The sequence below is a fragment of the Gnatocerus cornutus genome, chromosome 6, assembly GCF_029298725.1.
Source record: "Gnatocerus cornutus isolate USDA-ARS CGAHR chromosome 6, icGnaCorn1.1, whole genome shotgun sequence".
Classification (NCBI taxonomy): domain Eukaryota; kingdom Metazoa; phylum Arthropoda; class Insecta; order Coleoptera; family Tenebrionidae; genus Gnatocerus; species Gnatocerus cornutus.
This window is the reverse complement of record NC_142238.1, coordinates 6,738,580-6,766,103: the sequence shown is the minus strand read 5'-3', so window position 1 is coordinate 6,766,103 and position 27,524 is coordinate 6,738,580. Positions and strand designations below refer to the sequence as shown.

At 38.0% G+C, this 27,524-nt stretch overlaps 1 protein-coding gene across 2 annotated transcripts; it reads right to left on the bottom strand.

Moving 5' to 3' along the window:
- Positions 1-42: 42 nt before the first annotated feature.
- uif (sushi, von Willebrand factor type A, EGF and pentraxin domain-containing protein uif) lies at positions 43-27,241 on the bottom strand. Of its 2 annotated transcripts, XM_088040151.1 has the most exons (29): positions 27,041-27,241; positions 18,165-18,236; positions 17,549-17,582; positions 13,663-13,744; positions 12,279-12,466; positions 10,961-12,229; positions 10,548-10,910; positions 10,316-10,498; positions 9,884-10,263; positions 9,086-9,833; positions 8,854-9,035; positions 7,919-8,804; positions 7,613-7,867; positions 7,109-7,561; positions 6,591-7,061; positions 5,618-6,459; positions 4,683-5,566; positions 4,248-4,627; positions 4,031-4,196; positions 3,730-3,981; positions 3,140-3,681; positions 2,877-3,089; positions 2,538-2,823; positions 2,268-2,333; positions 1,813-2,177; positions 1,301-1,764; positions 903-1,252; positions 525-850; positions 43-470 (listed from the first exon to the last, which is right to left on the bottom strand). In XM_088040151.1, exons 2-29 carry the CDS (start codon positions 18,231-18,233, stop codon positions 439-441), a joined length of 10,731 nt encoding a protein of 3,576 aa, XP_087896277.1. In that variant the 5' UTR covers positions 18,234-18,236; positions 27,041-27,241; the 3' UTR covers positions 43-438. The 2 variants fall into 2 exon arrangements, with proteins under 2 accessions (XP_087896277.1, XP_087896278.1); XM_088040152.1 differs by lacking the exon at positions 2,268-2,333.
- Between the last annotated feature and the right edge of the window lie 283 nt (positions 27,242-27,524).

Below are 27,524 nucleotides of genomic sequence, written 5' to 3'. Positions count from 1 at the left end.
TATTCATTTAATTACACAAGAACACGAAAGCGTAATTCACAATTTATTGTGTAATATTTTATTCAGTCATTCTTATAAAGTATAAAAAGTATACAAAAACTTTCACATTTTCTCATGCACACATTACCAAGATAATTATAAAATAATTACATCTTTAAGAGGTCTACATAATTACAACAACTACACTTAAATATCAGTTTTTATAAAAGTAGAAAAAACAGTTTTCATGACTATAAATAATAAGCGGAGGAAGGTACGAAAATACATTACAAACTTACTATTCACACAACACAGCTGAACGTATTGTTAATATTTTACATAAAAATATAAATTAACAACTATGGTAGTACTTACGATAACACATTAACAAGTAAAAAATTGTTCACTAGACATTTGTTGCGCTACTTGAGCATTAATTTAATTGCTGACCAGATTTAACTATTGACCTTCGCTGTCACTGTCACTTTTGTCTGTAAAAAGTTGTGTTAGAGCATCTGCGTCATCCTTTATTTAAGCGTCTTTACCTTTCTTGCCCGGATAAGCATGTCGTTTAAGTCTATCATACAAGTCGTCTTTTGTACCATAAATACTGGCGTTTGATCTTGCTAAACTGTTCATTTTCCCGTTGACGCCGTTATGGAGACTCTCTTTCATGTAGGTTTCGTTGTAGAAGTTTGGCATCTCCCAACCATCCTCCTCGTCATCGTAATAGTGAGCATACGTGGAGTGATGGCTTGGAGCTATACTTTCTGCATATGGGGTTGGAGCGCCGTAGTAAAAGTTCACTTGAGATCCGTTTTGATCCGTTGCAGGAGTTAACAGTTTCTTTGGTTCTTTCCTGCGGTGAGATCTAAAAAATGTCATCAAAAACAAGCTCGTTACATCAAAAAAGTAAAAAGTACCTTGCGCAAATCATCCAAATCAAAAGAACGATTATGATAATGATAACAACTGCAACTGCTATTCCCGTGGCAATGTAAGCAAACTCGGATTTCTCAGTGCAGTGGCGACCTGTGAAGCTACCAATACATCTGCAAGAAGGTTGTCCTCGAATGTCCTTCACGCAAACTCCGTCGTTGTCGCAGTAGCCGTCGCAAACATCAACACATTCTTTACCAGTACCGTTAAATCCAGGCTTACATTCGCATCTGAACTCGCTTGTCTCGGGAATCAACAAGCAGTACGCATTGGCGTCGCAGTGCATCTCTGGGCCATTCATCTCGCAAGGATTAGTACACTCGGCAACGCTCGTCTAAAAATTGTCGTCATCAACACTGATACAATCACTTATGATACTCACCGCTGCAGGAGACTTCGTGCTCGTATTTCCAGGGCAAGGAATACAAGTTGTTTGTTGGGACTCTGACTGATAGAACCCTTTCTTACACGCAATGCAACTGTTCAAAGTTCCGTTCAAATAATATCCGGGAGAGCACACAGGGAGGGAACACTCTTCGATTGTTTCAGCTCCAGCCTTAGGAGTGGTTCTTCCCAAAGGACATCCTAAACAAGCAGCTTGAATTCCTTGAGTCCTGTAGGTTCCACGAGGACATGGTTCGCATTTGCCGTCTAAAGCGAGTTGCATCCCACTCTCACACTCATCGCGACATTCCTTTTGAGAAACAGCTTCGCTCGTTCTGGTAGTTTTACCCAATCCACAGATTTGACAAGAGAATGAGCCTTCTTCGGGTTGGTAGAATCCATGGCCGCAGCTGCGACAGAGTCCGGCATCGTGGTCGTAGTATTTTCCAGCGGGACAACGTTCTAAAAATTTTGGGTTTTGTCTGTACCTACAAAATGAAAATATCTCACCTTTGCAATCAGCGGCACTGCGAGCTCCAACACCCACAGTCACTCCAGGTCGCCCAGCGATCGCTGGACATTGAATACATTGCGTTTGTGCAGCCTCACTTTGATACGACCCTTGTGGACAAGGTGAGCAAAGTTTCGTCTTCTTATCGTAATAAGTTCCAATGGCACATGGGACGCAGTCGGGAGCCATCACGACTTGTCCAACAGGACAAGCATAATCGGATTCTAAAAGAAGTGACGACGGATCGGGGACTGTATTTGGTAAAATATCTCGCACATCGAACTGATCTTCCTCCAGAATAAGTTTTTCAAGTAAAACTTTGACAGATGAGCGTTCGTTTGTATTCGAATTAATAACAGGGTCGCTAAAACCATCATCAAGTTAGATAAAGTTGCGCGAATTGGAAGAAGAATGGAATTTTACGACAGTGCATGCATGTAAAAGAGGTGCTTACTTTACTGCCGGGAAGGAGAGTTCTATGTCGTAGGTGTCACTCGATGATTGCCGTCCTTGGCGAGTTCTACAAAGAGCAACATGCTTTTTCTACACATTCAACTAACTACATAATACTAAAACAACATGCATGGAACTAAAAGAATGGTAAAATGAAACTGAAACGAATCCATGCTGAGATTCCATGAAGAGTTCTATTTTAAAACTACGAAAGTACGTTTACGTCGGTGCCTAAAAACGTTAAAACAAGTTTTTTCTTTACTACACTTACTTTTCAACAGGAACGTTGGCGGCGATGACATAAGTACCACCATCATCATCGTCATTAGCTTGCCTTACTTGTCTGCTAGTTCTGTGGTCACATTTAACATCAATATTCAGTTCTTTACATTCACGAGTGCCTTCCACTGAGAATGAGCAGAAGTTCCAATCTCTGTTCAGACTGTTGACCGCATTTCGAACTCTTTGCCGCAAAACTCCTTGGCCTGCCTCGTTGCAAAGCACGGAACTTGGGAAGAGCATTGCAATTTTGAAAACGCGCTGAGCCGGTTTGGACGCTAATAACGAAGATTTGAGTGATTTTTATTAACATAGAAGTAAAAGTACATACGAGAGCAAGCAGGGTAAACCATTGGTAGACTAGGGTTGGTTGTTGGTCTCCAGAAACCTTCACCGCCGCAAGTGTAGAATTTAGGAATTTCTTGTGAAAACCTCAGCCCTTGGTTGCAGGCAATTTCGCAGACTTTGAACTGTCCTCCCGCGCCCCAATCTTTGCAAGTTTGGACTCCACCGATCGGATCGGGAAGTTCAGGACAGAATTCAGCTAAAAATTCGTTTTTTCAACAACTCGTGATTAATAAAATTCAGACTTACATAAGACGGAAACTTTGAAGTTGCACGTGGCTGAATTTCCGGCTTCGTCCATTGCAACGTACGCTATCTGGTAGATACCCCACAAAAGTGTCTGTCCAGGTCTGTGTCCGTTCTTCTCTTGTATTTTAACAACACCAACATTGTCACTAAAGTGGGGTTCATCCCACGAGACAAGAGCTGAACCGTTCTTTGTAATGATCCATAAATCGCCCGGACAGTATTCAACTTTAGGGGGGATTTTATCGGTTTGGATTTCCTGACATTTAGCTCCGATGTAACCTGGAGGACAGTTTCTTTGTCCACAGTGGGAGGGTACAATGCGTTCGACACCTCCAACGGTTTCTTCGTATCCAGCCCAGGTAAGGATCAAACCTCGGTATAAAACCGGTTCTGTTCTACAGTCTCGTACTTGTTTTTGAACTTCATTTGTGACATCGAGAGCGCGACCCCAGATCTGTACTTTCGTCAAGTGACCTTGGAAGCCAGATTCGGTGTAAGCTTTAGGATTTCCGGATTGGGGTTTACCTAATGTTACCCATGCACTGAAGAGAACATTGTAAATAACAACACGGTGGGTATGAAGAACTTACTATTCTGGTAATTTACGTCCACTGCCATATCCTTCCACTTTGCTAGCGATTAAGCCTTCAGTTATCAGTTTTAGTTCTCCTCCATTTTCACCGTCCCAAACAATGGCGATGTGATGCCACTGGGCGTCGTTTACTGTTGTGTAGTCCCGGTAGCTTAAATAAACGTCTTGAATGTCTGGAAAAAGAGACACTTGAACTCCATTCGAATGGGCTTGAATGAGAGGTTTTCTGTCTTTCGGGATGTGTTTAGAACTGGAAAGACAAAATTAAATTTGATTCACCACAGATCAGTTAAACGTACGAAACGCTGTACATCGTGAAGAAGATTCCATTTTCGTCTTTTTGTGTGAATTGAACCCACATTGCGATGGTCATACTCGATTTAGACCCAGTGTAGAAAGGTATAGCCTGAGAAGCGGAGCTCCTGGTGGCGTCGCTGAAGTACAAGTCATAGTCCACAGAGATTGCTGGAAAACTCACATTGAACGAATGACCAGCAACTTCGTTCTTTTACTTACTTTTTCTGCAGTCTTCACCAGTTAAATTAAACGGACATTGACAATAAAACCTGTCGGTTAAGTCAATGCATGTGGCGCTTGGTGGACACGAATTTTCTTTACAATCAACAATATCTTCCTCGCAGTATTTTCCAGTGAATCCAGGAGCACAAACGCACTTGAAACCGAAGGGGTCATTGGTGCAAGTAGCTCCATTTTTGCAGGCATTAGATGTGCAAGCGTCGTATTCGTATTGACATCCAACACCAGTGTAGCCATCGGAGCATGAGCAATTAAGACCAGATCCAAAATCTTGGCATTTACCACCGTGCATGCACGGATTTCCGATACAACGTTCTGGAGCGGTTTCGCATTGTTTTCCGTCGGTACCAGAAGGACATCTACATTTTAACACGCGTTAACATCGGCGCAAGGCGAGCGTTTTAAAATACTTACACGCAGAAGTAGTCTTGGAAAAGATTGATACATTTCGCGTCGTTTTGGCACGGCCTAGCTTGGCAGCTACCGATGTCAGATTCACAGTTGACTCCAGTCCATCCCGGTAGACATACACATCGATACGATCCCACTTCGTCCCTGCAGGAGCCTCCGTTTAAGCAAGGATCTGATTTACAGTCATTGATGTTCTCTTCGCAGAACGTTCCAGAGTATCCTTCTCGGCACATGCAAGCGAATTTATTATCCAGATCGACGCATCGTTCGGTTCCTATAGGATTGCAAGGATCGCTCAAGCATTCGTCAATTTCGGCTTCACATTGTAGTCCAACGAATCCAGGTCGACATTTACAAGCAAAACCGTCCACTAAATCGGTACAACTAGCACCATTTTGACAAGGTTCTGATGAACAAAAATCGATGGGATGTTGGCATTTCTTCCCAGTGAAACCAGGCTCGCATGTGCACGTAAAATCGTTAATTTCATCAGTGCAATGTCCTTCATTTTCACACGGATTTTGGGCACAGTCGTTAATATTGGATTCGCAAGATTCGCCGCTCCATCCAGGATCACACACGCATTCGTGGTAGAATAGTCTGTCGACACAAATTCCGTTCTTGCATGGGCCGCGTCCACATAAGTCAATCTTGTCTTGGCATCTTTTTCCAGTGAATCCAGAAGGACAGCTGCAGCTAAAATCTGCAACTAAATCCGTGCAGTTGGCGCCCAACAGACACGGCTTTTCTGCGCAGTCATCGATGTTGATCTCACAGGTTTGGCCTTCCCAGCCCGGTAAGCATTCGCACATAAATCTTCCTTGTTGCAAAGCTATGCAGGTAGCTCCGTTATTGCACGGATTGCCAGAGGCGCTACAAGGGTCGATCTGAAAATGACTAATGAAATACAAGGGAAAAAAGTGTAAAAGAGGAAATACCGTAACGTCACAATCATGTCCGGTATAACCGGATCGGCACAAACAAGTGTAGTTATTATAACCCGGCTCATCTTTACACATCGCACGTTCGGGACATGTATCATTTCTGCAATCCGACCTTTCTTCTTGACAATTGATGCCTGCATATCCTGGAGCACATTGACACCTATATCCCTGCGGCAGATCAATGCAAGAACCACCGTTATAACACGGTTGAGAAGAACATTCATCAATATCTATCTCGCAGCGTCTTCCTGAGAATCCAGCAGGGCAAATACACTGGATGTTGTGCCCTAAAGGAACACATAATCCCCCATGTTGGCAGGCATTCTCTGTGCACTGAACTGGATGGCACTCATCTCTTCCAGTCGCACCGGGCCCTTCAGTTTTCATGTTCGTTGGACATTCATTGCAAGTCGTTTGACCCGGAAGGGATTGATAGAAGTCGCGTGGACACAAAGAACAAGGTGCTAGACCAGTTGGTGAGTAGTATCCAGGGCTACATTTAGGTCTGCAGCGATCTTTTCCAGGAGCTGCCGGTTGGTAAGTGAAGGTGTTAGCAGGGCAGGCTTGGCAATCTTTGAAGCCACCGGTGGGCGGCTCGCTGGTGAAGCTGTTGCGAGGACATTCTAAACATGGGACTAGACCGGTAGGAGAGTAAGTTCCGTAGCCACAAACGGGAATACAATCGTGGACACTCTTGGACCCTTCTTCGCGGGTGTAAGTTCCTTGAGGACACCTGTTGCAAGAGCCTTGACGATCGCGGTTCTGGTAGTAGCCGCGAGGGCAGTATGTACATTCTTTTTGTTTTTCCCCGGCGAAGGTTCCAGCAGGGCAGTGCACTGTAAAGAGTACATTTTCTTATAATCTCGATTACAACATCTTCTCTCGATAATTGTAGCTAAATCACTGATAATTCCGGTTTGATTACATGTATCGTTAATTTATCTACAGTAGAAGAACAAGTACTTACAGCATCGCGGAACATCGTTGGTGTCCATGTTAAGTACCTCGCCAACGCTGCAAGTAAACCCACGGATGTTCGTCGAGTTCAAGGCCTTAAGAGGAGGACACTGATTTCCAATAGCTGACACATTCAAAAGAGGTTCAATAACGGCGTTTGCGTATGGCACCGACAGATCAAACATCAAACTCAAAGTGCTTCCGCAAAGGTCATAGAGTTGGGGCTGTCGGACTACAGGCACAATATTCAAGATGTAGTCTATTTTTACAACGTTTTCTTTAATCAATGCAGGAAGTGCTTTCTGGAATGAGACATCCATTTTGACGTTAACTGCAGAACACCTCTCTGATAAGATGTTATTAAGATTGACGTAGTACTGGGAAATGAGATCAATATACTGATTTAAACAAGATGTGGCGACAGCGCCATTTGCTCTGTAGTTAACACTCGCGGTGACGTGATAATCTGCTTGTTGAGTATCTAAAAAACAAACATAAAGAAATTTTAAAACAAACTCCTTCTCTTACTTTCTGAGACGCAGTCAGGGACAACCGAAGTTGGAGTCCACGGTGTCTTAGCATCACAAGAAAACGTTTTAACAGGATCACCATCCGTGAATCTGTATCCAGGATTACAAGTGGCGATACATTGTAAACCTCTGTCACCAGGTAGACAGTTCAAGGCTCCATTAACTGGAGGTTTCAACTCCCAGTCAACACACGGCGTCGCTTGGACAGACACTTGGAAGTGACAACTAGCTCTGTTCCCGTATTTGTCTGCAGCTACCACTGTTACATTTTCAAATGTTCCAATAGCTATGGTGGCCTTTTCTGGGATAAAACTAATATGAACTTCACCAGAATCGTCGGTGGCGTTAATTCTGCGGCGGGTGTCGTTGAAGTTTACAGCATAACTCTCTTGTCGGTCCACCAATTCGATGACGTAGCTTTGAGGGCAGCTTAGCTTAGGTGGGGTGTTATCTGAAAATCAACGTTAGATTGGATTATAATTTGTAAAGTTTATTGAATTACCTGGAACTGTAATGTTAATTTCGCAGATAGCAACGTTTCCGTCGTAGTCAAAAGCAACATATTTGACCACTGTGTCTTGGAAAACGTGCATGGGCGTTTTGAAGTTTGCGGGTTTAACTTCCAAACGAGCAATGCTTCCGGAGTTGTCGACAGCGGTGGGTTCTGTGAAGTTGATAGGTAGGAGTCCGCCGTTGGCGTCTTTTTGTATCACTATGGGTTGTTGGGGGCAGTTTTGGAAAACTGGTGTTTCGTTGTCTGAAAATCACACTCAAACAACATGTCTTTGTTGCCGAAAATGAAACTTACCAACACAGGGAGAATATCCGTAGTCGTAACCCAATAATGGTTCCACATCTGTCTCATCACAGCCCATTAGCTCAAATTTCAAGCAAGCATTGTCCATGTAACTAACAATTCCCAAAATAACAAATCGTGCTTGTACGTATTTGGGCAGAGAAATCATAGCCAATTCTCCGTAATTTCCCGGATCTCTCATCGTAAGATTGAAATTAGGGAAATAGACCACGTAATTTTCATTTTCCGCTTGTTTGTAGAAGAATCGAATTTCAGTCGGTCGTCCGACGATATCATTAGTAACAACACCTTTGACTAGAATTGCTTTGACTCTGAAGACTTTCCCTAAGTCAACACTGACGTAAGTGAATGCTTCTTGTTTTCCGCACCACCCAGTCACTGAGTTCAGTCGAATGTTTCTAGCTTCGTAATTAGGTCTTTCGCTAGTTGCATTGATGGCAGAATCCGGAATTCGTCCAGAGGCAAGCCCTAAAGGTCTTACTACTTTACATTCGGGGCTACGCACGCAAGTTATTGGTCTGGGGTTAATCAGGATGTATCCAGGTCTGTTACAGCCGAAACTGACTTCAGATCCTTGTTCGTAACTCTTTGAGATTTGGAAGCCATCACTTGGACGTCCGGGATCTTCGCACACCGGACCTTCACAACGTAAATCACCAAAGTCCCAAACTGAATTAGCTTGACAACGGACGATGTTGTCGTGTTTACTGCTTTGTCCTGCTAGTTTAAATGTGTTTTGACAGCCGAAGAAAAAGGATGATTGGTATTTGGTATCAACGTATTTTCCGTATTCTGCGCCTGGGGTTGGTGGAGGAAGCCCGCAATCCACCCTTGGACAAGAAGGAGGAGTCCCACTCAGCCAATAATCGGGGAAACCCTACACAGAGTGTTAAATTATCTTTTAGAAGAACTATGAACAAACTTACCGGTTTAGGATCATAAACGCATTGTCTGAAACTCGAAGTGTAAGTTCCTCTAAGTTTGCGCCCAGTACTGCCACAATTCAAAGTCACGTTTTCCCTGAAGGGGACCAAAACACTCGTTTCGTCAGCACGGAGGATTTTTAGACCTTCGTTTTTATCGTCAGGTAGTGAAACACATTGAGCATCTGCGGAGAAATTAATAAAGACAATTTTATCAAATCTAAGCCATACTTACAGTTGCATTCGGGCATGGAGCCGTTCCAACTTCCCGTTGAGGTACACAAAAGTGCCGAAGATCCAGAGAGGACGAAACCAAAATTGCATTGAAATCTAACGAGATCACCAAAATGGTACTTCTCTTTCGTTGACAATAAGAGACCGTTTTCGGGGGCGCTTACGCTGGGGCACATTATGGGAACACATGATTTGTTCACTTGATATGTATCGCCGTCGCGGAGACCATTTTCGGTGTTCTCGATGAAATAGGCCGCGGTACCATTGCGGGAATACAACTCAAATCCAACGTTGCAGCTACACGAAAAGTCACCAGCACTGTTGATACACTTCTGGTCGCAGCCACCATTGTCGGTAGCACATTCGTTAATGTCTGCACAATCGAGTCTGGTGCAGCCCATGATTTCCAATTTTAAACAAGGAGCTCCCACGTAATCCTGAATTTTGAATCTAATGTATTGAGCTTCGATTGGTACTGGTAGGTTTAGAATGGACAAAGTAGGTTCCAAGATTCGGAACTCTACGGCGGTACCGTCGGGATTGCGATAATCTTTAAAGACGTCCGTGAGGTCGTCGTTGTACTGGATTCGTACCGCGGAAGTGTACGCAAGAGTACCATCACGACGTGGTACACTCGTGGTTCTGAATCCTCTAATTATGGTTGGGGCTTTCAAGTCAATGAGAACCCAGTTGGAACCTCCGTCGATGGTGTTGCCGCACCAACCCGTGCCGCTGTTGAGACGAACCATCTGTAAATAATTATGTTAACTGAGATGTAATTAAAAATCTCGGTTATTACAGTTTTGTCATATCCCGTTTCACTGCTAGAGACGGTGATTGCTTCATCTGGAATTCCTCCGTTTGTGAGACCAAGGTCTCCAACTGGTCGACATTCCAAAGTAGGGGCGAAACCTTTCTTGCATTTGCAGTGGAAGGAACCTGGGGAATTTATGCACTCAGTGGAAGCGCTGTCGCATTGGCTGCTGATACATTCGTTGATATCTTCACACTTGGGTGCGTTGTTAAACAGTTGGTTCTCTCCACATCGTATGATATTACTGCCAACGAGTTTATACCCTTTATAGCATTGCACTCGTGCTTCGTCGTTGAAGAAGTACGCTCGTGAGGTGTCAGTAAGAAAACCATTTTTAATGTCAGGAAATTCGGGGCATTTCGCTCCTGAAATTAACACCGTTAGAAGAAATAGAATTAACTAGGTTGCGCTACGTACTTGAACATGTTGGTACTTCACCAGACCAAGTACCATTACTCATACATAAAATTACCGGTGGTCCAGTTCTTATGTAACCTGGTTCACACTCGTAACGCACTATAGTTCCGTAAGACCGACCTTGACCATTCAATACTGTAACATTAGCGTGCGGAACTTCCGGAAGTGCGGCGCACTGCGAAGCTAGAAAAACTCAGTGACAAGAGTAATAACGACAAGTTGCAGTTTTTACCAAGACAGTTGGGTTTCTTTTCCCATCGGCCATCGGACAGACAAGAGATTTTTTCAATGGGTTGTCCTGTCGCAAAAGCGAAACCGGCGTAACATTGATACATTGCCTGCCCACGGTAAGTGACATTAGTAGATCCAATGGAGAAACCGTTGTCAATTTGAGGAACTGGTCCACAGTAAACTTCTTGACATTTCGGGATGTAGCTCACGGACCAATTACCACCAGGCAGGCATTGTGTGGTTATTCTGTTGCGACCGGTCGCGAATTCTTGTCCAGTGGGACAACTGAAAGTGATAATAGTCCCGAAAGCCGTGTCTCTGCTAGATGCCATTGCACCCACGCCAGGTTGTAACGGTGGACAATCTGAAATTACGTGTCAACAACCAAAAAATCTTCTTTCTTCGCATTCTTACCCGCGGAGAAAGTGGCCAACCATCCGTCGCTGTTATGTAAAGCGTCGGTTGTAAATCTCACTAGCATTTCGCCACTTGACGCTGTTAGAGTGATTTTCGGCTGAGATCCTGCCGTAAAACCATTTCCTGAGTGAAGTCGTAACCCACTGGTGGTCGCACCATCGTACACTTGGACGAAATCAGATTTATCTACACCGAAATTCTCGAAGTTTAAAGAGAGAGGGCCACCGCCAGGATTTTTGATTTTGTATAAACAGTCTTGGTTGCTTGGGTATTCGGTTAGACCATAGGCTGGCGACATTAAGGTACCGTTGCGAGCCACTAGCGTCGATCTACATCCTTGCGTGTATCGAATCCTGAAACCTCTGTTGGAGTCGCCGAGACTAGTCTTGAAATACAAGTAAAGCTTGTTGTTAGTCGATATCACGACTCTTTGGTTGTTTATCAAATCTCCTGTGAGTCTCGCGATCGGCTGGTTCTTAGGGGAGTCGCCATCTCGGACAAGAATGTAATCTCTGATGTTATCTAGATCCAAATCGTCGATTTCAAGGGTGATAATTCTACCATTCTGAGCTTGGATGATGTACAAGCATTCCAGTCCCCCGGGATACTGTTCGGGATAGCCCGGGGATGTAAGAACTTGAGGTTGTGGAGTTGCTCGCAATTTGCCACCACATGTTTGAGGCTCGGTTTTCCACGACGCTCTAAACCCTTTTCGCTCGACGGAAGCGTCAGTACTGAACTTGATTATCATAAAATTCGAAGCGGAAACGAACGATCTGTTTGTTAAGTCTTGTTTTCCCGATAAAGTCGCTAAATTCACGGAGGTATCTTCAGTTCGACCTCCTACTAAAATTTGAACAGTATCGAAAGTCTTTTCAGTCTCAAACTCTTGGAACTGTAGAAGAATATTGTGACCCTGAGGACCTTCAAGCGTCCATTTACAATTAGTCAAAGGTGCGTATTTATGTGGGTAGTAAGGACTTTCGACGACATCACCACTGCTTGCTAAGTAGTAGTTACAATTCGCTGTGCATTCAATTTCATCGGAACCGTCGCCACAGTCATCTTGCTTGTCGCATCTAAATTTCTCGTTGACACAATTTCCGTTTGAGCAGTGGAATGATCCTGCAGGACAAGCTTTAGCGCGACACATAAACGGAAGTAAGCTTTCGCATGTCGTAAGCTCCCACGATTGTTTTTCTTCAGTGACGGTGACATCCACACACTCTCCAGCTTTAGAGTCGGGTTGTTGTCGCGACCAGAAACCTAAATTTGGCTTGTGAAATGGTAATTAAAAAAAAGTGGAGGAACTTACCGGAATATTGCGACACCAAAGTCCCAGCGGCAGATTCTAGCGTGTTCGTTCGTAGATCATCGAGGGATGCCAAGCCCAACCAATATTGGTTGACCCCTCGCCGTTCTGTAGGTACTGAAGCTGTCGCGAGTGTGGCAGTTAAATTATTTTCTCCATAGGATTCCACTGACATCAAATCACTCCCATACCTAAAAGAAGATTTGTTGGTCTTAGCATCTTCGACGAATATTTCAAACGCACTAATTATCTCGATTATTAATTATGAATGATTCTAATTTGTTCAGCTCGTGGAGCAACTGGTTCGTTACATTCATTGTTTAGAATTTACAAATCATGTTCTTGTTGCTATCGAGGGCAATCGGTTTAAATAATTTTGAAAAATTGACCCGCATATTCTAGTTGCAGTGTTATCTGTGCTATCAAACACATTCTTTGCTACAAATTTCGGCGATTACTTCAGGGCGACCAACATTCTTAAGTGGGTCTCACATCGACCAGACTTACAGGTGCAGCAATTATTTGTCGATGCTATTTATGCCTCGGGCAATCACGGATTTTTCTACCATCAACTTATGGAGGTTCACGTGTCTAATCGGTAGTGTTTTGTTCCTGTCATTACTATTAGTGCCCTCAATGTGTGGGAGACACGAAATCGTGCCATTAAGAAGTGTCACCAGTTGATTAATTCTAATTATGATTAATTGAATTTTTCCGTTATTGCTCTTTGATCTAACAGTTACCTCCACGCATTTTTTTTCTATGGAAGGCATAATTGCTTTTGTAATAATCTTACCAAACAGAGCGATTCAGCTCACTCATTTCAAAATGCTTAATTAGTGCACAGATATCCTGCCTGGACAATTGAGAAACAAGATGGAAATAATAACTGACCCAAATAGCTGTCGTTTTAATTTAGTCTCAGGAATTTAAACGGTTAGCTTAATAACAACGTTGGATTTTTTCGTTTTCGAGCAATTTGTCCACGAGGAAAACGCAATAGTGAATGGCCATTCACAGGAAAACTCGCAAACTTTCTAATTAAACCCAATCCAAGTAAACAATAACAGCAAAAATCATTAACACTAATCGCTGGATGCGTTAAACGCTAATTATGACACTGAATTATTGATACGATATCTAGGCCAGAGAAGTCACGAAACTTTGTTAGAATTGAAATTTGTTCTCGTTATTTAAAGTTACAAAATAATCGTGTTTTCACACGAGAATATTATTACGCGTAGGTACGAAATGTCCAATGCTAATTAGTACTTTCCGACAAACTGTGCACGTTTCTAATAGATCTTGACGTGTGACAATGTAAGACCAATGAACTTGATGAAAGACGAAATTCCGTTAGACTCGCGAAAATTGACATCTTACTAACCTTCTGCAGAGTTCGGCTGCTTTTTCCCAAGAGTGTCTGATGTTGAAGAACTTATAACAATGCAGTCCTCGTATTTCCCAGCCTGCAACAGAAATGTTTACGCGATTAGAAACAGAATGCAAAGTAAAGAGTTTGCACAGACGTGCATTGGAAACTAAATATGTAAATAAAGAGCGGAATTTATTAAACAAACTTTTACATACTTATAGGTAAATCTTTACTTTAATGACCATTACTCCATTTACTGTAAAAATAAATTATTTTTTCAGATTTACACCTAATTGCCTTCAGGTTCTATAAACTGAACGCAAAATTCGGAAATCTATGAACCTAAAAGAAATAGGTTTTAAAATCGGATGAAAGCGGATAAATGTAAAAAAATTGATAAATCCATCTAATCTAAACACTGGGAAATTGATTGGAATCTAGAGACTCCAAAAAACTGGATGAGGAAGGATTTCGAAATTACGAGTCTTGGGAAGTCGAAAGAGTGAGGAAAGGCAAGGACACAAATAAAGATGAACTTAAAGAATTCAAGAAAATCGCAAGGATTAATCGATATTAATCGAAGATATTAAAGAAACTCTGAGATCAAAAGGATTTTAAGAATGAAGAATCTGAAGTATGAAAAAAATTCAAAATAATATAAATGGTCTAATAATATCTACTCTTTATAAATAAACGTTGAATCTGTAGTATCATATTTAGATTGAAATTCTTTTGCTTTGCCTTGTCTTCAATTACATAATATTGAATTTGAACGAAAATTGGCGTATTTGGAAGCTTTCTCCTCTAATTTGGTGGACATAGAAAATGTCACCTCTTCACTTCTTTGGGTTAAACGATGGTAATTAAATATTTAAGAAATTGCGCTACCGTAAAATCATATTTTCGTAACCGTTCTAGAAGTGGGTCCCTATTTAAAAAATGTAATAATTTTGTCTAATTGGTCCTGTAACAGCTGAAATTAAAACAACAATTATTTCCACGCTTACGCATAATAACCCATAAACGTGTCACTGCGTTTGTTAACTACAAGCATAACCATAGTTACTTTAATTTACGTTTTCGATAAATTCTCGCACAATGCTTTTGTTTCATATTAATGTAATCATTTCTATTCTTAAATGTTAGGTAACGTGCATTTTTCTCAGTCATTGTTGGGTAACCTCATGATCGTCTTCCATTATTCTTTGAAGGTTTGAACCGTTGCATCCTAGAGGCGAATTGTATAAATATTTAACAAACTTTCTTATTTCATGCCCTGATCATGCAAAGAGAACAGTGACAGCACCTGACAAAATTAAACAATTGTGGAAAGTAGAAAGAAGATAATAAAACTGTTAACCGATGTTGCTGGTTTAGTTTTCAATAAACCAAAGAAAAATTAGTGTTATGCAAGATGTTGTTACATGGATCTTTTGCTAGTAATGCGGAGAATGCCGCTTATTATCCATCTCATGTGGCTAGACATGTGCTTGCTTACATAAGCCGATTTGCCTTGTCTTGATCTTTTCCGCATATTAATTGATCAATTAAAAAAGACACTTTCGGCCGTGCCCTTTTTACATAACGCCAATCTGTGGCATTTCTTACGCAAAGAGATCTTACTTCTCAAAGGAAATAGCGAAGAACTCTTCCACCTCAAATTGCGAGGTCTTGACCTATTGATCTGTGTCAACTCTAAAAGTGTGTTTACATTGTTGTCAAAGTTCAAGAAATCAGGAGTTTTCATCCATTGACACAAATACACTTCTTTAGCATATTGTTCCGTTAAAGTAAACAACTCCGATGTTTCCTCCACTTAATTGTGTCTGTATTATGTAGGTGAAAGAAATTGCAAAACTGTGTTCGTCGTAATAAATAAACTTTTCTACTGTACCGTCGTTTTACCTTTCAGGGTCGAACGCATTAAGAAGCAAAAACATGTAGAAACTCTAGGAAATGCACTCTATAACCGGTCTGGTTATCTACGGGAAATGCGATTTAGATCAATTAGAATTCATTTCGGATGACAAGGCCGAGATTCAAATTTTGTTGAGCTTCAAATAAAATAGAAACTCCGTCCTTGGGTACAGTCCAAGTGTAACTGTTCAGACCCATCTGAAAGTCAAGGCTCAATTTCAAAATTTTCGCATAACGGTCCCTTCTTTTCATTGTTGGAAATTATTACAAGAATTAGTAACACGATCTTTCCTAGTTATTTACACTGATTCGAAAGGTCAAATAAGCACATTTTACTTTCACATTGTGAATTCCTCTTTGCCATTGATCACGAAATTGTTTGAGCACACACAAAAAGATTTTGTAGGACAAACCTAGTCTACCAACAGCTTTCCTTATTAAAAAAACCATAAATTCGACTTGTGGTTGTAATGGGCCACTGAGTCACCAACGAAATATCCCAAGTGGGAGTTCAAGGATTAACCAACCGGTTCAAAAATTTGATTAATAAAAAGAGGGGACGTTGCATTTGTTGTTTGGTATGTTGGGGCAGGTTTGTAAGGTAACGAGTCTTCAAGGTTTTCGCTAGTTTATGGTTAATTAATTTTAGAAAACGTCCGTTAAACGGAATATTGATCAATCATGTTCATGAGTTAGTACTCGTAGCACGATTTTTTGAACTCCTGGATTTCGCTTTACATAAATTCGCCACAAATAGTCCTTGGATTTCGCCGATGATGATAAGAACTATTACTCTGCCATTTCGAGTGTAGAAACGTTTTTATCTCGAGGCAAGGCTTCACTTTCAAAAATGATAAAATCGTAAATTGTGTAGGACTCAAAAATGTTGAAATTTTAGGATTTAATAAATTTAATTCACCTAGTAAGAGTAACAGGTCAGTGAGCAAAAAACAGTTGGATCGAAACTGTATTTTCTAAGGTTACAAATTCAGATTCGTTACAGAATCTGATTTCCTAGTTTCTTTATGGTATAAATAATTCATATTTAATGTGATTTTCACAGGTGGTGGAAATGGAGTGCGGAATTATAGAATGAAATCTCTCAACGGCCCTGGCATTTTTCAGAAAAACTTGCATTGAATGTGTAGGATTGTGATGTAAAGAAATCACATATTTATCAACTTCCCATAAGTCAGTTGAAGGTAACTGCTGGGAATAATTGCAGTATTAATTATGTAAGACTAGCTAAAGAGGCAATTTTCGTAATCGTCATTGTCATTGGATCACCCTGTATCGTAAGGTTGTCGTGTGAGTCACGGACACTCCTAGATATTTTATACCTTACTCAGAGTGACAATCACCCGAAGATTATATATAAATGACTTAAAAATATCATTATTGCTAACAGCGAATTAACAATCTTTTAAGAATGCTGCTTTTATGTAAGTTATTTTTAATCTTAGGAATAAAGTAAAACGTAATAACGCCAGGGAAATTTCCACCTTGCGGTTAACAATTCACGGGTCTTTCAAATAGCTGTCAGTTTAAAATTATTAGATTATTGGCTTTTTGATGGAGTGCTCTTATTACTCTGAAAAGAAAAACTGTCTTCATTAATGAAAGAATGAATGATTCAGCCGAACGGTTTAGCAGTAGCTTTCTTTGGTATTACCGTTAATCAGTACGGTTATATTCATACTTATTAAAATGTCTCGCATCGCAGTATGAGTTGCATGGTAATCTATAGACGGATCTTCCACATTGGCTGTAATCACAAAAATGGGCATCTTTTTGATGATGTCAGAGTGAAATCAACACAACAATTTCCTGAACATCATTAGAAACCTTTTCTTCCTTGTTTTTTGTGAAAAGATGTGAAACGTGAGGAGTGTTTCAAAAATAAATTAGAATTGGGTTAACACGTTCGAATTGCATTGTAAAAGCGACACTCAAGATTCTAGTTGAAATGTTATAAACTCACCGTTCGGACATGTGAATAAATTACTAGTGGAATTCTGAAACAGAAATATAGAATTAATACATCTATTAACTCAACAGGAAGTTGAAAGTTGTCAACATAAAACTGTAGAAACTGTTTAAGAAAAACTTGAAAAGCTCGTCTTTTCCTATTTTAGCATATACCTTATATTACATACAGGTTGTACTACGTGTGTTAACATCGCACTGCAATAAATAATTCTGTAACATTTGAGCTAAATTTAAAATGTTGCATAAACTAAACTGTTGTAAATACTCTATAATTCACGATACGTTAAAGATTAGAAAAACAGGCTCTATTAAAAATCTTAAAAGGCTAAGAAATCAGAACTTTCGAGTTCGCAATGAATTAATCTAAAATAATAATAAAAAATTCCAGAATGTCAATATTGCAGTAAAAACATCCGAAATTATTATATCAATGTCACAAATAGTCATTAATTAAAAGAAACGAGTTTAGGAGCAAGCGCGTGGTAATAATTGGTAGCAGGAAATGTAAAATCTAAATTAATTTTACTAATATAATTAATAAACGTTATAAGAAAATTCCAAGTCTTTGAGTTAAAATTGATTTTCTTTATAACGGAACGCTGACTTACCTGTGCTAAACTTATCCTAAAAAGTGCCACAATGGCGACCGTGATGGTCGCCTGTATCCGAATCAGCATTCCCTGCAACAAGACAAAATTATTACCATACAGGAAACAATGAAATAAATGTATTCAGCCTTGTACATAAAATTACTATTATTGACTTTTTCCACAAAAGACATTTATTTTCGTCTAGAGTTTTACGGATAATGTCAAGGAAAAAGAATCCGTAGAGAATTAGTTTGTTAGGATTCAATATGAATTACAAATTGTGGTAACAATACTCAACAGTCAACGAAATTCTTGCACAACCATTGACCCACTTATTTCCTTGACTTGATCAACCACTATCTGCAACACAGATTGGCAAAGGCAAGCCTTCGACATTGTTGGCGCTGTTTTATACCCGCATACCAAAGACCACATGAAACTGTTAATAATGCATGAGACCATCTGGACGCCTACACGGAAAATCACAGAATAATACAAGTCGATGGATTGTAACACCTCTTCCACACAAATCAATCTTTGGATGTCAATTAGACGACATTGGAGACATCTCACGAATTTTCAAAATTGCGGTTTGAAACATGATTTTTATTGACATCAAGCTAATGAGACGTTGGAATAGCAACTTGGAGTTCATAACAGTTCAAAGATCCTTGAAGTCAGTATGTAGGAATTTATTGTAGCTTACATAAGTGCATTTGAAAAGATTTGTAAAAAAACGACATAATAAATGGTTTATACTTGAATTGTTTTACCTTCTAACACGAGATGAAAAGCGAGGGATAATATGCAGTTAATTTAGAAACAAGGTTTTCGCAAAACTCACTATCATTCATTCTTCATTAATCATGTCGAGGTAAATGAAACTGAATTGTGTCTGGGTCTAAAGATACAGTTAAAATGTTTATTAAAATTTATCATAAGCTCGAGTTTTTTGACTGACCTCAAGAAGTTACTTGCTCTTTTTATCCGGTGTTCAAATTCTAGCACAGTTTGAGTCATACAAATGTTTGTAGTAGTACCTTACAACCACGATACAGTTACTTGTGGTTTGTTGGGTCTACAAATATAAAAATTTTCGTCGGATGTATTACTTTCCTCAAAGTGACACGGAGATACTGTTATGTGGGTGTGCCCATTACTTTTTATCATTTTTTTCAACACTATCTCTAAACGTAGCAGCATTTACCTGGTTTCTGACCGAGGAGGCAAGAATAATTTTCAACTTCCACTGAGTTGGATTGCATACTATCACCCAAATTAACGCACCACGAAAGCTCAGAAATCAGAAAGACGATTATTTTTAATATTAGTGGACAGGAAGGTTTTTATCGGGGATAGACACACCACTCTTACATTTCGTTTCGGATGTAGATCTATCTGATGTCTAGAAAACAGAATGTACGATAAAAACTGTTAACTGTTTGTTCATTTAAATTTATGTTGTAAACTCTAGAAAAATATATACTTCTTTCCTCCGCGAAAAGAGAATATTGTAAAATGAAAGATTCGTAAATCGTGTAGATAAGATCAACAATAAATAAATAAGATCAACAATAAATGTTCGAAAGCCGCAACAGAGAAAAAGAAAACGAAATCACGAGATGTAACGTGAACCCAACGGTGTTGAATTTATAATTAATTGGTACTTTATTTTTTTTTAATAATTTTATAATCGTTAAAATTCACGTTTCACTAAACATAAGCTTCATAAAGATTTCTGATAACATCACAACCGTAAAATGTTTATTATTCGTAATACATGATGGCACTACTTTGTTTTTAGTAATTAGGAATTTTAATATGTTGATATTTGCAAGAGAGAGAGTGTTAGACGTCATACACGTTAAAATAACGCAAATATTACATCGTTTCTCATTAAATTCATGTATACGTAACTAAAGTGAAAAAAGTTAAAGAAGTCGGAACATTTTACACTACATACATATTTCCTCTATGGAGCTGAACTTGGATCCGTCTTATAACTTCCTAGTCTTTTCAGTTCGAATATATTGAATTGCTGAATTCAGATAAAATAATTCAAGAATTAAAAAATTCCAAAGTTCATTTTTCTGCAGAGAATTTTTTGTAGGCTCCCAATTTAAGTTACACAATGCTGCAATTCCTGCCGAATGTCAAACAAGAACTGTCATATTTGTTAAATTGTCAACAAATTACACTTAGGAGCATCAGTAATAAACTTGTTTTTGTTATTTTTAGTGCAAATTAACAGTTATTTCATTATAACTTTATGTTTTCATCATTATATTTCACAATTATTACATCTATTATTGCATTCTATTAATTAAAATTTACACGTATCCATTTCAGGTATGTAACTTATCCCTTTCAAATAATGCTAATTTTTAAAATTGCTTCTCTGTAAATGGGTAACTATTTTTAGGTTCTCCGGTGTGTCAGAATCGTAGGACAAAATCTGAAAAAAATAAAAGACAAGCAATATAAAATTTTGAATATATAACGGATTAACGGATCTAGTTCAAAACTCAAAACAATAAAGCAAAAAACCAATGACTAAGAATTTCCAATTGCATATTTTATAATAATTAATCTACCCATGTATTTAATGTGATCACATTTTGTGAATTTTATTGCATATTTTCCGCTCGTTGATTATGCATTAAAAATAAATGTACATAAGATCTGATAATCAACAGTTCAACCTGCAATAAAATAGATAAGAATAGTAATAAATAACAAGCAAAGAACCTGTCACATATCACAGTGGGCCATTTTTTAAAGGGGTGGAAAACCAATCTAGGCTGCTTTCACATCTTGTAGATACTAATATAAAATAGAGACTTTAATATCTGACTTTACATGCCCATATTTTATGAATTATGATCTTTGTGGATTATGTCAATTATATAGGTGATATTCAGCTTATTATATTAACCATAAACTACATACTATTCCTAAGGTGCGTCACTGAGACCTATTCCGGTTTACTTCTCTGATTTTATGTCTTCAGAATATTCTTGCCTTATTGTTATAATCAGAAAGGCAACGACATAATAGGAATTGCAGTTTATTGAATTAGGAATTTTTAAATATGATAATGAAGCAGTCGTATTATTATTCTCTTTACTCTTAACTGACGATGAAGAAGGTGTCGCTTTGAAGAATGAGGTCTAGACTACAAGAATCTCCTCAAAATTAATAAAAAAATGTTCGACGCTCTCTTGCCTAACATTTATTATTATAGTTGTCTTCCGTCCTCCAATTTAACATCACAAAGCATTTCGTTTTCTAATGATGACGCGAAACGATGATTATTATTGAACATAAAAGATTTTCGCAATTTAATTCTTACGACAGCGCCGAAATTTCCGACGGTACCTGTCCAAGTCACGATTCAGAACGTAAAGTTTCCTGAAATCGAGTTAAATAACCTGACACTAATATTGTAACATCATGCGAGCATTTTGTCAGACTGGAAGATTACCGTGCGATTTTTCCATTGTGTGAACAAGTGAATTTTGATTGATAATCCGAGAGCAGTGCTTGAGTCATCCAACATGTCAGTGGGTCAGATGATTGCTCTTCTCAAGCCGGATCTGCAGTTTGTCTGATGTGGCATTATTTCTTAGTGGTGGGAATGTACAAGTAAAAGAAATTGTTTGCTCATCCATGATTTATTTTTGTGTTTTTTTGCCAGATTTTGGCCACGAATCGTTTTTTATAATTGTTACTTCTTGTTTTAATCGAAGTAGTCATAGTCTGGTGATCATGTATGAAGAAAGAACGCATGCAGAACTTGGAGGAACTGAAGCAGGACGGTGTACTGACCAACACAAAAATCGAAGTTGGTCTGTAAACAATGCCCATGATTTGAAGAAAAGATGAAGACAATAGTGAAAGTATAACCTGAAGTGTCCCGTTTCGATCGAAGATTTTCAACATTTCTTTTTGGGAACAATTGTGCAGACTTGACGTAACTTTTGCATGCTTACAGATGATTGTTACACATTATATGAGAGCGAGTTTCGCAGATGGGAATCAGGATAAGCTTACATAAACAGAGATGGTCACAACTTGGGAAATCACCGAACAATTAACCATTCTTTAAAAGCATAATGTGAGAAAAAAAAAAACGTTTCCAGACGGAAAAGTGATTTTGTCGTAACATTTCGATTTATACGAAACTTCAGATCGTTACTTTCGTTACAACGAACTGATAACCTAGAAACAACGTGACCTTATCGGAAAGAGTATAGAGTTGCGATCTTTTCAGTTCGTGGCTTTGTTATTGATAGTAACTTGCTTTCAAGTTTGTAATCATCTAGTTATGATTTATCTACAAACAGAGCAAGCTTTCTCTCGGGATTCTGCAGAGAAAAGTTATAGTGTTTAATAGGAAAAACAAGCAGAAATGCGGCTCGTGTGGTGGCTAACAAGCAAAACTAATAGTAACTTCGACGAATTACTTGCTGAAAAACGACGTTTCCTGTCGTCCCATTATGGACAATTTGTTGCGATTATTTCTCTAATGAGCAAATTTATAGCATTTGCATCGATTAGAATATAATATAGAATAGAGTATTGAACGGAATGTAGTGCTAAGAATTTTGTAACGTGCTTAAACGCCTTACGAATTTACATTGTTTACACATAGGGCACTTTTTATTTATTTGTGTAATCACTTTTTTATAATTATTTTAATAAATAAACAATTAGACACAATTAACTATGCAAAACGTTCTCGGTGAATTTCACATCGTCTTTGTAAAAATTCGGGAGAATTAAGATAACAACAAGACAATTATTATTATGATTATCTTTTTAAACGTGTGAACAACAATTGGAATAAAAAATTAATTTCAGTGTTTGTCTTCATATTTTTTCTGTCTTTATTATTATTATAAAAAATAAGTTACATTACAAATATATTTTCAAAGTTACAGAAAACTAGAGCAAGCAAAACATTTTTCAAAGAATGATAATTGCCTGATTACTCACATTAATGAGGAATTAGTTTAATATTTTTCGCATTAAAACTTTCCATATGACTAATTAAAATAAGCTTTTAGTATTACCTGTAGGGGAGCATTAACGTGTGCAATTTTACAGGTAAATAATAAAAGTACCTGTAATAATGAGCTGTTTGAAATGTAGTGTAGAAATGTTTCAATAAAATTTAATTACCTACAGTCAAGTCTATTTAAATTTACAAAACAAATCTACTTGAAGTTGAATTTAATTCTCCAAAATTAACTCTTTAAACAAACAATTTAAAATGAAGTGCCTTTTTAACACTTCCTTTAGAAAAAGGGTCTTCATCCTTTTACCGATTTAACAGAACAAACATGTTTGGCCACCAAATTGGGTAAATATTTTGTTCGCCACTCTTCAAATATTTGATGTTAGCAAGTCCTAATCGACTTGTGGTTTTTGCATTCGACAGCTGAGCTTCAACCAACTTGCAGTTTATTAATTATAATTTCGATTAAGGGAAAAGCAAGTTAATGCTCGCTCATTCGAAGATAATCAATTACATTGTTGCGTTTATGCAAACCTTTTCTATCCGCCTTGTTTTCTGCTTTCATATTTTTCAGTTTTTTAGTAAAAGTGTTAAACATCATTAGAGGCGGGAAAACACATCGTAACATTTAGATACGCTTTCATAATATTTTCTTTAAAATGCAATTATCTACCTAAATTCCTGCAAGTGAGAAACCATTTTAAATGATTAACACAGAAAAAATGTGCATCGTAATGTCAAAAATTCTTACTCATTACTTCATTCATTAAAGTGAAAGGACTAGAAAAATTTTCCGGTATCGCATCATTACTACGAGACACTTTAAAATGACTGTAACCTTAAACTTGAATCCGCAATGCTTTTACGTAATGTTGTACTTGGTTCAACATTAGTGTCAACAATGAGAACTAAAAACTCCGGCGTTTCAATTATTCCTAATCGTCACACGATTATTATTCCCGTTCCGATAGCATTGTTACTGTTGTGTCCATTAAATCGTTGAGCGCAAATTCATGTTAACCATCTTGAATTGTGGCACAACCAACGGTTACTATTAGTTCATTACGAGCTTTCGGTGCTCTAATAACAATACGTTCTAGTTGCAATTGCAATTATTGCAGCAGGGATGGTCACGCAGAGTGTTGATGTTTCGTCGCTTGATCGAACATTAAAGTCACCGTGCGCTTTATGAAAACTCACCGTTATAACGTTGTTATGCAGAAATTGTATAAACACGACGGAAATACTTTAATTGTACTTTGGTACTTAATAACCAAGACGCTTGAATTTACTCTTCCGGTTTTTAATATGGAGATGGTAACACATACCGTTGATAGTTAAAACGTGAGGCGACTGGTTCCAGATTGAGGTTTATTGTGGTGGATGAGCTATTTAGTTAAATGTTAAATGACTACATGGTTTTATTCGAAAATTGGTATTTTTGACGCCATTATGCCGGAAAACTGGTTTGCCTAGAAGCGATGGAATTTCTCATGAAGCTGGAATTTACGACAATTTTATTCATCGATAACGTTCAACAAAAATAAAAAGATGTTGGTAATCAGCAGCAGAACGCGCGATTTGGTTTTATTAGGAAAACAAAATGTTGTGACAGAGTTATGACAAAATTATAACTCTTTTATCCTGTAGGTAGCTACGTAATAATTTGATTTTTTTCCAAAGAACATTATGCAAATTCCGTTGGTGCAATGTTCTAGATGCTACTACCTTTAGTCATAAAAACATACCAATTAACATCTTGAAACCGCTCGGTGTTAAGAGGAAAGTAAATAATTTTTCTCATTTTTAACGTTACTTCTATTTTTATTGCATTTGTCATACGTGCTCATTTTTTTTTAAAACAAAAATGCTTTGTTATTTCAATTTTAATTTTTGCTCCCCTTTATATTCAGTGCCAGTCGCAATCAATTTTTCTTTTAAAGAAAGTTCTTAGACTTGGACGTGGGTGAAAGCCATAAAGAAAATTAAAGACTGATTTCTTTGTACTCCGAAGACTAAGGTAACAATCAAGCACGAATCATTGGAAAATGGAAATAAATTACAGATTATTGTTGCAACCTTCTTTCTACGTAACATACTTTGTGGCACTATAAAACTAATAACTACATACATGAATTGAGAAATTTTCTCTTTGCAGAAAAAGGATTAATAGTTTAACGGTAGTTGACTAAATTATTGTGTAATATTTCTAAGATGTTGCAGAAATGTAGGTGGAATTTAAACGTAGTCCTATTTTTAGAAACAATGATTTTAGAATAACTGTTTTTGTCATCAAATGTTGACATTTTTAGGCCATATTTACTTTAAATTTGCTTGCTTCTGCGCTTTCTTTGAAAGTTAATTTAATTAAAGAATGAAATAAATGTCTCCTACCCCATGAAAAACTGTTAAAATAGAGACCTAACGTCTCACAATAAGACAATAATTTCAGGATAATTCAGAAATGATTTAATTTGACAAACGACAGGTAAATTTTTAAATTTATAATTAACTTGAAAGATCACGTTATAATAACGGATGTTTAATTAAAAAACTCTCTGGTAATATTTACTCACTCAGTGTATCAGTTGGTATTATAAAATCATATTAATAAAATCATTAAAGCGGTATCATTTAGAATATTATTAAAATCTCATTTTTAATCAGTTCATTATATCATTAGCATTCGTAATTTTTATTAAATAAAACTATAGAGGATTATCAGAGGTCTTCGACAAATATTTTTTTAACCACTCTCGTCTTGTCCAAATTTCAAATGTTTTTTTGGTTTAGATTTTTCTAGAATTAAATTAAGCTCAATTTTGACACATGTAAATAAAAGTGTTGAAGCTTCCGAAAAAAATTGTGGAAATAAGAACAGAAGCTGAAAAACACTGTCAACATTTCGAAAAGCCTGAAATTTCTGAAAATGAAAACATTGAGTTTTTGACGCAAAAAATGTACAAAACTTGTTCGGTAGAAAGTTTTTTAAAAAGAATAAAACAGTTTTGATATTGTGCTGATCATTGCAAAAAAACAATACTTAATTATTTCTAATTCGGTTGTTCAAATTTTGCGATTTTATGCTAGGACATTAAAAAGAATCCTGAAATCTTCAGGGCGATGCAGCATTTTTCACGAAAGGGTGACCTTCTTCTGGCGTCCGTCGTCTTGGTTTTAACCTTGGGCTGTTAGCTTTTGTTCCTATTCTAAGCAGAGCTTTGTTCCAAAACCCATAAATAAGTGATATATTGAGCCCATTTCTTCAAAATTCGTCTTGTTACGAGTTTTCCCAACTCCAGTCCGGACTTAATAATTTTATGTAAGAGCAGTAAAGTGAGCCACAAAAAACTGATATAAATTCTAGCGTACCCGGTTGAGCCAATTAACCACGTGAGCGCTTACAAGGAATTTGAAATAACATCTAATCAAAAGTCGCTTTTCTTTAATGAAAGAACTATATAAAGCTATTTCGTGGCGAAAAATTCCACTTTTTTCCGAGACTCGATACCTGAATATCAATAAACTTCTTGCACAAACGTTCAAATTGAATTAACATAGAAACAAGTCAGTTGAGGTAAATACGAGTTTCTTCTCTTATCTCTTCTCACACCAGCAACTATAAAAGCTGACTGGGGTGTGGTAAACATTGTCAACTTGTGATTTTTTTAGAATTCGGAATTGAACAAATGAAGCACGGGTGTAACAACCTGCCCACATCCTGACCTGAATTGAAGAATATCTTTAACGTGCTTTGGCTTCACTAGCGGTAGTGTTGGTAATTCCTCAACTTAAGGAATGAATTAATTAGAGAAATGATGGTTATACTTTCAAGAATACGCGGATATCCGCGTGATTCTTCTAATAAACTTACCTGAATTTATTTCGCAGTCTTTGAAGTAAAACCTTTGGTCGCTAACATGAATATATCTCCTTCTTTCAAAGTGAAGTTAAAAATTCCTGTATTTCACTCAACTAATCAAAAATCCAGTAAAATCACCACACAACACTCGCGTTTACTCAGACCGTTCTTCAGTCGCGGCACCTCAACAGTACTGACGGCTCAGGTGCTTTCTTAGTGATCAAGTGTAGGAAGTGGGGAGAAAGAAGTTTTGTCTACCTTCTCAAAATGTTGGATTTACCTCTATTTTAATAAGCAAATCTCATCGATAATAATAATTAAACACTTACTGCGATTCAACTGCCGATGGTATAGTATCACAAAAATAGAAATTCTTGATGACTTCAACGCTAAATGACGCGACGAACCTGAACACCGCGTGAGGTGCTACAGAAAAAAAGAGACCAGGTAAATGGAAAAAATTCTCCTCACAAAAGAGATTTTTACGGTTGCCGAA